A 13,195-nucleotide genomic window follows, 5' to 3' on the forward strand; every position below is an offset into this window, starting at 1 on the left:
ACAGTCACAATTAGAAGACTCATTACAGTAGCTTTAATCTGAATAACTTCGGACTTTACAGTTGTTAAGTTTAGCTCCGACCATCCCCTTACCCTCCCCCGCTTCCTCCCACTTAGTCTCCGAGAGTTTGTCCGTCCATTTTGTCTCACGTGAATTTTTGTCTTAGGAAGCCTGGAAACGGTTGCCTAGAGACATTCATTGATCGTTTGACTAATGCGTCAATGCACTAACTTTCTCCGATCCTCGCTTAGCAACAGCCCATAAGACGATACGCTGCTTAAATGAACTAAATATCAGAGAGTATTTTTACACATGATACGAGAGTAAGGATTAAAAATCTGCATTGGAGAATTTTAAGTGAAGTGTCGAAAGGCCTCGAAAGTGTTCGAGTATCAAATTTGTGTCACTTTGCTCCGCTGAGTGATAAAGTCCATGCTCACTTCAGTCACTCGAATGCTACATCGCGGTTTACTTTAAAAAAAGAATCGTGTTCCTCATAAAAGTTGCTTAAACTGATGTTTGTTGATTTCTAATTTAGCACAATGAAAATTCAAGTTACTGATTGCTTAAACGAGAGTTAAAATACAGTTTTCTGTAGCTGATTTTCATCCAGGTTTAGGTTTACCTGCACATGTCTTGCTGGTGTGAATGAGGCATAAGACGGACTGTCGGAAGGGTGAGGGGAAAGTCCATTAGAGAGCGAGACGAAATAAGCTAGATTCCCATATCTTTGGCCAAGCTTCGCGCTAATAAACTCCCTTTAATTTGCCACAATCATATGGGGGATATGAATGGAACAGAGGACTCGCGTCATTCTATCAACCTATCAGATACAAACACCAAGCCATTTATCTACTTTTGCAGTGAGTCTCTTGGAGCTCTAATTGGTTCCCTACATAGGATATTGTTATTATTATTATTATTATTATTATTATTATTTTATTTCCCACTAAGGTTCACCGATCATTAACAGGATATGTCACCTGTAATGTCACGCGACCCTTGAGTCATGTTTTATTTAATTTTAAAGCTTTGGAATTGCGATTTAATCGTCGAGCAGTCCTTATCAACCGCTGCTTCCGAAATGGGCGATTTACCCAACAGTTTCTCTCATTCGCTATCTACCCAGTCCACTGGAATCCTGAGGAAAGAACGAGTTGGCTGGACAATCCTTGCCACTTTTATTGCAGCTATTGGCCCTGTAACCTTTGGTTACTGTGTGGGGTATTCTTCGTCAGCACTGCTTGATTTACAGAACGAAAATGCACCTTCCGATGTTCGCCTATCGTCCGAACAAGCATCGTGGTTTTCAGTAAGTTCAATGGCACTTTTTTACAATGATATTATCAATAGGAAAATAATTATGCTGATTCTGCGCGAAATTCTGACCACAGCTTCTAAAGTTTTTGCGATTTTTAACTTTTTTTCCTTTTCAATAAACGTTATTCTTAATACAGCTTGGAGCTATTTTTCTATCTGAGCGGTGCGGCGTTATTCATGGAGAGTCAAAAATAAAAATTAGGCTATAGTTTTGTCTCAATTAAAAATTGGTCGGTGAAAGCACGTTAGTCGTTAATCAGTTTTTCCTCTGCTCCCAAAGTCTGAATGCTTGCGTGATACAACAAGAAACGGGCGAGACATCTGACAACCCCATGAACAGACCAGAAGACACATGACATTGCACAGACAGCCAGCGAGCACGTAGATATTACGCTCTATGTTGACCACTCTTTACCTGTCAAGAATTTTTTTTGATAATAAATTTGGAGCTAAATCGTCAAGATGTTGAGGATATGTTACGAACAACCATATTTCAAGCGCATAGTGATTGAAAATAAATAACAATGCCAAAAAGAAAAAAGAACCCTAGTGTTTGCTATTGTGCGATTGAAGAGTTTGCTGGTAATTTATATCATTTTATTTATTGTTTTCCACAAATTTGGCATTCAAAGAGATAAAATTTAAGTGTACATATATTCAATAATCTGGGTGTACGAACAAGGATATTTCTGTCTGACGTCGGGAAAAAAAAAACTACTGAGCCCAGCTCGAAGAGCAAGACATTAATCATTGGAAATCGATGTCACTTCTGTGTTTGTAATGTTTGCAAGATTATCTTTAAAAGGGAATTTTTCGCCAGTTCTGCAGAGAGGATCCGAACGAAGGGTCAAATGCCACGGCTTTTCCAGTTAAGAGAATCTTTATTAATAAATGACACACCGGATAAATTTGTTCCCGTTTGTTGTAGTAATACACTTTCATTTCACGTTTAATCCGCGTTCAATTCACGAGCAGCAGCCTTTAATCCGCGCTCGGCCGCGTTCGTGAGCGTTAAACGCGAACAGGGAAACCAAAATTCAACAGTGTCCTGATGTTCACATGTTTTTTTCATAACTTTCCCACAAATTGTTCAAGGTCATAATTCAAGGTCAAAATTACTTACGATCTTCAGAAACCCTTCAGTATTGTCCACTTTACCAACAAATGCACCTCGAGATAAAGGGTTTTTGTCGATCAGGCGACCGCAGTTAACTAAAAGTTTGATCGCTGAGGGATCATGCAAAAGCATTGAATAAACAGGCAAACATAAACCGTGGAAAAAGTTTGCGATTTTTAAATTATGTACATTTTTAAAAGGTTGTTCCTGTATCGGCACTCTTCTGAAAGAATTTACCAATAACGCGCTGAGCTTATCGGCTGGTCTTAATAGTAGCTGCTTGGATTGCTCCCAATGTGTGGTTAATAATTATTTAAGGTATAGTATTAATTTGTAATAGTTCCAAGATTCGGAGCTTTTTACAATTGAAATATTAAACTAATTGGAAATATTGCATTTGTTTAATCTTCTGCAACGGTTCTGGCTTGAAAGGCGCGGCAGCCTAATAGTTATAGCACCCTAGACATCCTGCAGGTGTATAAATGAGTACAGGCGAATTTAAAACGGAGAGTAACCCTGTGATGGACCAGCCGTCCTATCCAGGGGGAGGGGAGAGTAGAAATATTTTCGTCACTTAGGCTGTATGGACTACTGACATGACGCAGACTTTTTTAATTTCTAGTATGTACATCACCATAAACAGTGCCGATAAGTGGTTATTTATTTAACGCCAAGGGATCCTCAAAGAAAAATTTTGTACTTAATTATATAATTAGGTTATAAATTTACCATTAATTATTAATGAACATTCAATTAATCATTAATTGTCATTATATTCTTATTTCTTTATTAATTTTAGCTTAATTTTTTTAAATTTATCATTTTTCATTCGCTCCGGGAATTCCGGCTGTTCCAAGTATTCCTATTCTGGTTTCGAATTACAGCATTCTTTATTTTCCAACCTACTGATAAGAAAGCTAACTTTGAAATATCCCGCAGCGCTTTTTCTTCGCCTCAGACATATTCCGAGATCTTCACTCTGCGAACAGGCATTATTTCCTCTTTTCTTAGCGTTTCAGGTGAACGGAGAGGAGATAAGTGTAAGGCGGGTGCGGAAAAAGTGCGTGGCTACCGCGCGAAAAACTCGAGAAGCGAGACACGCGTAAGTGGACAAGCGCGAAAAAAGTGGCGCGTAATTTTGTTCGTACTCTTCCTCTCTCGCGTGATTTTTACCTCACCTTCTTCCCACACTCGCCCTGCATTAGTCCACGCTGGTAGAAAAAAAAGGCGCTCCCATGCCCCAACCCCCTCCCCCCTTAAAAAAAAAGTGTCACCTGGGAGGGCGCTCAAGTGATATTTGGACTGCTAGCAAGCTGCACAATGGGTGTAAATTTTTGGTAGTGCCGCTGTCCAGACGTTAAATTCTGAGAAACATTTTTTTTCAAAATACTGTAAATCACTGAATATGCTAATCATGGCGTCTTGATGTCGCTTGTGTTTAGCAAAGTAGACAACAATGAGCCACAATACATCTTTCACCTGAGAAGACGCCTCACCTTGCCATATTTTAAACGACCACTTCCACAATCCGGCTGGTCTTAAATGCGTGCATACCGTTATATCCATGAATATCTAATTTTTTAAATTAATTATTTCCAGTCTTTGCTCAATGTGGGTGCTATTGTTGGAAGTCTTATCGGTGGATGGGCGATTGACAAGTTTGGTCGAAAGGGTACCATCGTTTTATGTGCGATACCTTTTGAGATCGGATGGCTCCTCATAAGCTGTGCTCATCACGTTTCCATGTTTCACGCTGGCCGGATCATTACAGGCTTAGGCATCGGTGTAATTTCACTTGCTTACCCGGTAAGACATAAGGACTTAAAGTAACATCAGATTTCAGACCTTAAGGTCCATTCCACCGTAGTTTACTCCGGTTTTAAAAGTCTAAAGCGAGTGTGAGCAGAACCGTGCGCCCTCTCCTCCTCCCCTCCCGCCCCCCCTCCCCTCCCAGGAGCTTCCTAAGCTGGTGATCATTTCTTTTATTCTCATGACCTTTAATTTTGATTCAGGGGTGATACCGTAAGGAGAAATGAGTAGCCAGTCTCTCTTAAGGGTTGAAGGGTTTGCGTGGTCAACTATACCGCGGGCACGCCAATGCCACGGCTTTGTCCAGTAGTCCAGTGGTCAGTGCACTGGGCTCCGAGTCAGACGACCCGGGTTCTAGTCCTGGCCGGGGCAAGGCGTTGTGCCCTTGAGACGTGCGGGACAAAAAAAATGCAAGCTCCGCTTTTAGGCTTTGCTAAATCTATATATTATATGTTAGGTCAGGAATAGCATTGTTCTAGTAAGTAGCACATCGCGCGCACCCGAAGTCCAGCATGGTAACCACGAGGCTATCACTTCGAACCGTTCAACTGAATAGAGAGCCGTAAGTAGTAAACTCCCAAGAAGCTTGTATTCACACGTTCTAGAAGTCTGGCCCTGAGCCCTCATTGGCACATTATGTTGTGTTTTTGGGTGAGACTCTAGAGTCACTGAATGCCTCTCGCCACCCAGGGCTATCAATCGTTACCGCTAAAACAGTCAGCAAAACCTGACTTGTGCTGCGAGTAAACCATTATCTCATCTTGGGGAAAAGACTGGAATAAGCTGCAGCAATTTATAGCTCCCTTGATCCCTATAGCTTAGTCTATCCGTTCTGCCTTAGGTCTACGTAGCTGAGATCGCAACTGCACGACTGCGCGGGACACTTGGGGCTGTCAATCAACTGGCCATAGCAGCTGGCATCTTACTAAGTTATAGCTTTGGAGTCCTTGTGCATTGGAGGTGGCTAGCTCTCATTGGTGCTATGCTCCCTGCCCTACTCGTGATTTTGATGTTCCCTATGCCGGAGACTCCTCGCTGGTCGTTGGGAAATAACCGAAACAGCGAAGCGGCCAATGCATTGTTGTGGTTAAGAGGACCTGATTTTGACGTCGAGGAAGAGTGTTGTGTGATTAAAGCGAGTCTAGACGAAGGTTAGCTCCTATAATATATTAATTGATAGTGAGGGGAATTTACCTCATCCCTACACAAGGCTCCTTCGTTCCCTTTGAAAACCATGTGAACCCCTTCACTCCCAAGATCTCATTAGTAATTCTCCTTACTGTCTGCCATACAATTCTGAAAATGTTAAGTCGGAGAATTTGATATTGGATCAACTAGTAATCCCATAATTGATATTTTTCTTTATTCTCATCACTTTTCTGCTTGATATTGTATTGATATAGTGAAGAGAAATTCTGTCTTGGTCAGTCATGGGAGTTAAAGGGTTAATTGCAGTGGATGTAACTGTTCATGTTATTCAATCCTCAACAGATCATCAGGAGAGGCTTCCTTGGCGTGACTTCTTATTACCATCGATGTTAAAGCCCCTGCTGATCAGTATTGGGTTGATGGTTTTTCAGCAGTTCTCTGGGGTAAACGCAGTAATCTTCAATGCTGCATCCATCTTTTCAAACGCAGGCTTTTCCGATGCAAAGCTTATCAGCATTACTGTGGGAGCCGTACAATTTATTGGTGCTGGCTTAGGTTGTCTGCTCATGGACAAAGCTGGAAGACGAAAGATCCTTCTGATGACTGGACTGGTGATGTGCATCTGTCATGTAGTACTAGGAGTGTATTTTGAGATCTACATCCCTCCAACAGAGAAAACCCCACAAGCGGACACTCTCGCCTTGCTTGGCTCTATCCATAGATCTGTTCAAGCGAAAAGAATTTCCTCTCTGTCAATCACAAGCCTTGTCGTATTCAACATGTTTTACGCCCTCGGTTGGGGACCAGTTGCGTGGTTAATAATGTCGGAAATATTTCCTCAACGAGCTCGAGGCCAGGCTGGTGGTATTGCGACGTTGATTAATTGGACATGTTCTTTTATCGTTACCCAAACGTACCAGTCCATGGCCGACACTTTGTCTATCCAAGGGGCATACTGGTTTTACGCCGGATGCTGCTTCTTCGCGTTTATTTTCGTCTATTTCTTTCTACCTGAGACAAAAGGCAGGACCTTGGAGGAAATGGAAGCCATGTTTGACCAAGATAAACAAGACTATGAAAGGATTAGCTAAGTAATAAGAAAAAGATGAATAGTTATGAGGCATATTTCCGTCGGTCGGAGTAGCCAAATTCATCCCTAAGCGTTTTTTGAACACCAGGGCTCTTCATCGTAGGAAAACGTTTTCCTGTGGTGAAGTCTTGATAGCAGAAGCTGAGTGCGAAAGTTTTTAGGCAAGGCTTAAGCGCAAATTTTGAACCATTTCTGGAATGTTTTTGTGGGTTAACTTTGCTTTTCATTGTGATTATTTGGAAATTAATGCGTGCGCTAAAACATTGCGTTTCCCTCCCAGCCAATCAGCTGATCAGAAAGATTTTCCGCATGAATATTGGAAAAGTAAAGCACTTATTAAGTAACTCTGCGGACTTTTCCCATAAAGCCCTTAGGTAACATTGTTGATTATAACCGACTGTATAACCTTTGCCGCTTTCTATCCAGACAGAAAACAGAAGTGATCATTTAGATGTTTAGAATGTACGATTTTTGCACATTGCCCTGGCGGAAAATTAGTTCATATTCACTTCCTTCTTCACAATTTCCTTCCACATAGTAGATAGTCTGGTGTAAATACAGTGTAGGTTTATTTCAGCACTTGCACGAAATAAAAAAAAAATATTTGATCAATCAATTCAGTTAAGTATATCTATTGGTATTATGACACTCATTTTGGACATGAGCCTCGATAAATGATAATGATAATAATCTGATATGTAAAAGAGAATCATTAATCAAAATTTGAAGGCAGAAACCGCCAGTCAATTACAATTACAACTACAATATAATAACCGTAATTCGAGTTCTTGTTACAATTACTACCCGATAAAAAGTGGTGTAATGCGTGAGTTTTGTTTCAAGCGTGCTTGAAGCGTTTCGCATCTGCGAACGTAGAAGTGACTTAACATAGTGATTACATACCATCAGAACCAAGTTGTCTTAGAGGAATTGAAAACGGCCACATTGGCCAGTTAGTTGTTGTGGCAAAAGATGAATCGAAAAAATACGTGTAGTTAAATGATTTTGTGTTCGAAAAGTCTTACTTTTCCATTCTCTTTTTTAGATTTCTTTACACTTGTGATTCGATTTTCTCTTTTTCCGGAAAGTTTGCCGGTTTTTTGTTTTTGTTTTTCAATTTTGCGCGGGAAATTGGCGCGTGGCTGGCCAAATTCGATCCGTTTGCGCATGCTTTACGTTTTAACGTTGTCTTATCCACACGTTGTTACTCTCCTGCTTAGCCATTCTGTGACATGTCACGCAACACTCCATCTAAGCGTTACGTGACTTCCATAACCAAGGCTGGGATGCTGGTCATCACGTGTTTTCGATGACATAATGGCACCAGCTTGCAGCACCTGATGCGAATCACCGAATTAAGTCTTTGCCATTTAACGAAGTATCGAAAATGGCTGAGTTCGAAAAAAGCCACATACACTCGCCATGTTCCCAGTCTAATGAAATGAGCGCGATTCAAGACAGAGTTGGCAGATCGATCCTTGCCACCTTTATTGCAGCACTCGGCCCAGTCAGCTTTGGATTCTGTCTGGGATATTCATCGTCTGCCTTGCTGGATTTACAAAGCACTGATGAACCTTCTGCAGTTCGTTTATCTGACGATCAGGCATCTTGGTTTTCAGTAAGTTGAGTATTATTATTCGTTGGATCATATTTATGCCACTATAGAGTACTCCTTAATTGCTTCGCGTTTTATATATTTATTTTTTAACGTGTGTGTCGTGTAATAACCGCATATGCAGCGCTGACTAGACTTTGCTAAACTTTAAAACAACATCTGTAAAAGAATTTAAAAAAACCCAAAATTTAGCCTAAAAACATAAATAGATTGGAAAAACTGTTTCTGCTTCGGTTTCAACGAAGTCACGCCTCGGGCTTAACCGAGCAGCTTCTATTTTGTACTACAGAGACTGCCGAAGGGGGCCATTTTGCCTCTTTGATATCCCTCGGAACATTTCCCTCATTATTTCGCCTGCGGCTAAAACTGTTTGTTTGATAGCTGAGGAGCCACATGACTCTCATGAGAATCACATGATTTACGATGGGATCCATTTGAAAATGACGTGGATCAGTGCTTTTAATATAACGTAAAACAATTGTAGAAAAATCCACAAGATATTGTTTTAAAAGAGGAACAGCGTCAAGGCAATGTAGCGGAACCCTTGATAAAATTTTAAGTAGCAATAAAAGAAGATAAAAGAATTTTTGCATAAATTCTGCCCCAACGTGAGTTGTGCACGTAACTTCTCCTATTTCGGCCGGTGATGATGCTTTATTTAGTAAATCAAGAAGCAGCAGATTTTCTCTTCATGCTAGAAAAAAAAAACTTGCTATTTCCCATTCCTCAAGTACAAAAATCATTTCCACCTTTCGATCCGGTAGAAAAAGTTTTCGGAAAGATCCGGCAAACAATTTCTTTAAAATAATCAATATGACACGCTATTTAGTCACCCTTTTGACCCAAAGCCCTAATTTGAAATGATAGTGCTGAAAGGTCCTTGCTCGAAAGACTGTGTCACGCTATGACCGATGGATCACGATTGTCCAAGTTTGCATGAAGGCAGTCATTCTTAATGTTCTTCATATGTCGCTCTTGAATATTTATTGGCCCTGTGTATTTGTAAAGGACGTAAAAGTACAATTTTTTGGACTGAAGCAGGAAAATTATACGGATAGTGGCGTGACATGCCTACTTTAAGAAAGCTAGCGCTAGCTTCATGAGTTAGATGCATTGTCATTGCTATGATGGGGCTAGTGGGAATGGAGGACATCATATATCTCTTGTTGCCTGCGTTCATCACTCAAACCCAAGATATTGCGGATAACTTCAAAACAGCCACACTCCAATTTAAGATGTTTCCCTCTAGTGGGGACCAGCAACAAAATTTGTTTTCGTGTTTGAAAAAGGATGTATGTGCAAAGAACATCTTGGTTAGATTAAGATTTTAAAATCGCGATGAAATTCTTGGAATGCAACAGTTTCGATCAATCTAATCAGGCTGACCACTGTCTATTGTATATAGGCCAGATATATAAGGGTATAAGTGAAATTTTTATTTCCATCTGAATTTGCTAACAGTCTACCTTTAGACTACAATTATCGTACTTAAGCTTCATGCCTTTGAGATTCATTCTTATACATTTTGTTCTAGTCTTTAGTTACTATTGGAGCTATTTTCGGAAGTGTCATTGGTGGATGGGTGATTGACAAGCTCGGTCGGAAAGGTACCATTATGTTTTGCACAATTCCATTTGTGCTTGGATGGCTTCTCATTTGCTTCGCTCAGAGTGTTGCCATGCTTTACAGCGGTCGGATCATTACAGGCCTGGGCTGTGGTACAATCTCGTTGACTGTTCCGGTATGTCTGTAGATTTAAGAATTGGTCAGTTCATGATTACCTGAAAACTATGAATAAATGACAAAGAAACAACAACCACGAAAGGTTTCAACACCAAATCATTAATTTATGAAGTGCAAATTTTATGCTCAGAAGGGAAACGAACAAAAAGAACGAGATACGAGTGATAGATTTAACCTAACTGGATTGGATTCTTATTTACTAGAATTCACGACCAGAAATTTGCGTGGCTTTGTGTTAAAAATTCTGAAAATTATGCTTTTTTTAAAACAAAATCTCCTATTGAACAACACCTTGGGACATAAAACGCTTAAAGAGTTACCAACGTCGCGAAGCCTCAATTGAAGTCAGAAAACCCAGTTTTGTTTTCAGCCATAATTCGCATCGTGTTTGAGAATGAAGTATCGTCAACTCCAAAACTTCAAAGTTTTGAGACCTCGCGGCTAAACTCGACGGGAAATTTCAGTTGAAGTGAAACTACACACGTCATGTTTTGGTGCACGGCCGCGCGTTACATAAGGATTTGTATTGTGGTAGTTCCTTAGGAAATAGATAGGCCTTGCGCGCGCTATGTTATAACACAGAGTGTATCATTAACCTAGCCTTGGTGTAACTGTGTTAAGATTTTAATTCATGGTAAGAAGGTTACTATTTGTTTTAACCTTTTAAAACTAATATCAAGTTACAAAAATAGTTACAAGAGGTGAAAGTCACGTGAAAAAATTGAAATTTAAAGGCAATGCAAATCAGGAAAAATTGCGTTTATGATAGTTTTGCATCAGATGTAAATAGTCAAGCATATGGCGAGATCTCAAGACTAATCACGAATAGTAATTAATCAAAGATAATGTCAAATTGCTTTATACTTTAACAAAAAATTGCCCAATTAATGGAAAATTTTTTCTTTAAGGTTTACATTGCTGAAATTTCAGCTGCTAGGATACGTGGTACTCTGGGGTCTGTCACCAATTTGGCCATCACCGTTGGTCTTATACTAGCCTATGTAGCGGGTGTCTTTTGTCACTGGAGATGGCTAGCTTTTATAGGTGCAATTCCTCCCACGCTGCAAGTCATTCTTATGTTTCCTGTGCCGGAGACTCCTCGCTGGTTGCTGGGAAAGGGCCGTAGAAGTAAAGCCCTAGAATCCTTGTTGTGGTTAAGAGGTCCTGATGCAGACATCGAAGAAGAATGTGTCACCATCAGAGAGACCATAGGTGAGCTTCTTGTAAAACAAACACAGAGGAATTTGAAAGTTATTGTATTTAGCGACGCCTTTAGCTCAGAATTTGAATTTGGTTAATGAATGAACTGCTTCACTTTTCCTATTAATATATCTCTCACTGTCATAAGTTTGTCGGGCCGATGAAGCTTGATTTAGAGTTGGGAAAGGTTCACAGAGATCTGGTGCGCCTATAAATATGAAAAAAAGATAACCTTTCTTATTTTTTTTTTGAGACAGATCGTCATGAGAAATTTCATCTAAGGGAATTATTATCGCCAGAGATCGCTAAGCCTCTTGCAATCAGTGTCGGGTTGATGGCGTTCCAGATGCTCTCTGGAGTCGACGTAGTGGAGTTCAACGCTGCAGGCATTTTTGCAACTGCAGGCTTTTCAAATGGAAAGCTTGCAGCTATTACTGTCGGCTTGGTACAGTTCGTGGCTGCAGGTTTGGGATGTGTCCTAATGGACAAAGTAGGACGTAGAATTCTCCTATGGCCCGCTGCACTTGGTATGTGTGTGTCTCTTGTAACCCTAGGTGTGTACTTCCTGATCTACATTCCTCCGAAAGATGGTGGCTCAACGTCTGACACTGTTTCCATGCTCAGCTCTATCAGCCACTCGGTGCCAGCTAAAGACATTTCTTGGTTGTCAATCTTGTGCATTGTTCTATTCAACCTGATGTTCTCCCTTGCATGGGGACCCGTTGCATGGCTTGTGATGGCGGAAATAAACCCCCTGCGTGTTCGTGGCTTTGCCTGCAGCTTAGCAGCTTTGACAAACTGGTCAATGGCGTTTGTTGTCACTTATACATATAATTCCATGGTTAATGCTCTCACCATCCAAGGAACCTATTGGGTTTATGCAGGCATTTCCTTCCTAGGTTTCCTTTTCGTTTACTTCCTTTTGCCCGAGACAAAAGGCAAAACACTGGAGGAAATAGAGGCCATCTTTAATAAAGATAAGCACAACTACGAAAGGATTGACTAAGCATTTGATACTAATTTGATGTCTATATTGATATCGTACGGACAATGTTACTTTTAAATTTTTGTTTCCAAAGAGAGTTGAGAAATATTATATTTGATTCGCAAAATATGAAAATGGTGATAAGTTTGCTCCTAAGACTACGTACAACAAGTTATTTGACTCGGTAAGAGATTGATGATACAGTAAATTATATGTTTGCACTTCGAAAATAAAAAAAACCCTTTCAACTTAAGATAAGATAATCATCAGACGAGTTGAGGTTGAAAATATAGAACTGCCGCGTTGATGAGGCACTTAACTGTACTGAACTTGCAAACACGAGATTTGTGATCGTAAAAAGAACAGAAATTAAATTGTTTATATAATTGCCACATAGCGAGCAAGGAGAGAATTTCTAAAATAAATTAAGCATATCTTGTGGCCGTTGCGCTAACCATTCTGGATGTCTATTGGGTTTATAGCAGGGTTTTGCAATTCTTCTAAAGCAGACGATGAATATCCCCAACAGTAACCACAACTGAGAGAGGCCAGAGCTACTGGCATAGCAGCTAAGACAGATCTCCCGAGTCTGCCTTTCTCTCTGGGCTCATTTAAGTGAACTGACTGCCAGTGGAAATTTTTGATTTGCAATTCTGCCATTTGAGATAACGTCTGACTATAAAACTTGTTTAACTTCAGCAAACCGTATAAATGATCGGCAACGAATGCGTAAAATGTAGTCGTTTTTTGTAACAACGCCGGAGTGTATCAAATAAGTTAAGTCTGTAGCCAAAGTCCAAACTCGCTCTTGTAACGTGATTATTATTTGTTCACCTCTCGTTGGTCTTAAACAATAAAGCAATTTTAAACCTTAAAAGTAGTGCGCATGCATTTTCTCCTTACTGTAGTCTATACACTCCGTAGGGAACTGGAAAGGAGAATGTGTTTTACGATCAAAAGTATTAAGACAAATGTGTTACTGCTTTGGTTTTGCCAACGTACGCAGTTCGTTTTGTGATTGGAAAGTTTCTAGTTTTCGTGAAAAAACATCTGAAGCGTAAACCTTTCTGCCAAAAACATCTAGAATTTAGGACGAAACAAGTAAGAAAAAGGCTGAAGAATATTTCAATTTGGCCGAGGTAAACGCGAACTTTAAATTCAGAATAT

At 40.1% G+C, this 13,195-nt stretch overlaps 2 protein-coding genes across 2 annotated transcripts; both read left to right on the top strand.

Annotated features, from left to right (window-relative positions):
• Positions 1–1,042: 1,042 nt before the first annotated feature.
• LOC131794636 (solute carrier family 2, facilitated glucose transporter member 8) lies at positions 1,043–7,097 on the top strand. The gene is made up of 4 exons (XM_059112166.2): positions 1,043–1,312; positions 4,037–4,243; positions 5,088–5,397; positions 5,738–7,097. Exons 1-4 carry the CDS (start codon positions 1,085–1,087, stop codon positions 6,484–6,486), a joined length of 1,494 nt encoding a protein of 497 aa, XP_058968149.2. The 5' UTR covers positions 1,043–1,084; the 3' UTR covers positions 6,487–7,097.
• A 748-nt stretch (positions 7,098–7,845) lies between these two features.
• LOC131794637 (solute carrier family 2, facilitated glucose transporter member 8-like) lies at positions 7,846–12,893 on the top strand. Its single transcript, XM_059112167.2, has 4 exons — positions 7,846–8,103; positions 9,635–9,841; positions 10,752–11,055; positions 11,301–12,893. The coding sequence occupies exons 1-4, from the start codon at positions 7,873–7,875 to the stop codon at positions 12,047–12,049; spliced, it is 1,491 nt and encodes a 496-aa protein (XP_058968150.1). The 5' UTR covers positions 7,846–7,872; the 3' UTR covers positions 12,050–12,893.
• The last annotated feature ends 302 nt before the right edge of the window (positions 12,894–13,195 follow it).

The sequence above is a fragment of the Pocillopora verrucosa genome, chromosome 5 (assembly GCF_036669915.1).
Source record: "Pocillopora verrucosa isolate sample1 chromosome 5, ASM3666991v2, whole genome shotgun sequence".
Taxonomy (NCBI): domain Eukaryota; kingdom Metazoa; phylum Cnidaria; class Anthozoa; order Scleractinia; family Pocilloporidae; genus Pocillopora; species Pocillopora verrucosa.

Coding starts and splice junctions, on each gene's coding strand:
- LOC131794636 (XM_059112166.2), top strand. CDS start 1,085: ATGGGCGATTTACCCAACAGTTTCTCTCATTCGCTATCTACCCAGTCC. Junction 4,244..5,087: donor TAATTTCACTTGCTTACCCG/GTAAGACATAAG, acceptor GTTCTGCCTTAG/GTCTACGTAGCTGAGATCGC. Junction 5,398..5,737: donor TAAAGCGAGTCTAGACGAAG/GTTAGCTCCTAT, acceptor AATCCTCAACAG/ATCATCAGGAGAGGCTTCCT.
- LOC131794637 (XM_059112167.2), top strand. CDS start 7,873: ATGGCTGAGTTCGAAAAAAGCCACATACACTCGCCATGTTCCCAGTCT. Junction 9,842..10,751: donor CAATCTCGTTGACTGTTCCG/GTATGTCTGTAG, acceptor TTTTTCTTTAAG/GTTTACATTGCTGAAATTTC. Junction 11,056..11,300: donor CACCATCAGAGAGACCATAG/GTGAGCTTCTTG, acceptor TTTTTGAGACAG/ATCGTCATGAGAAATTTCAT.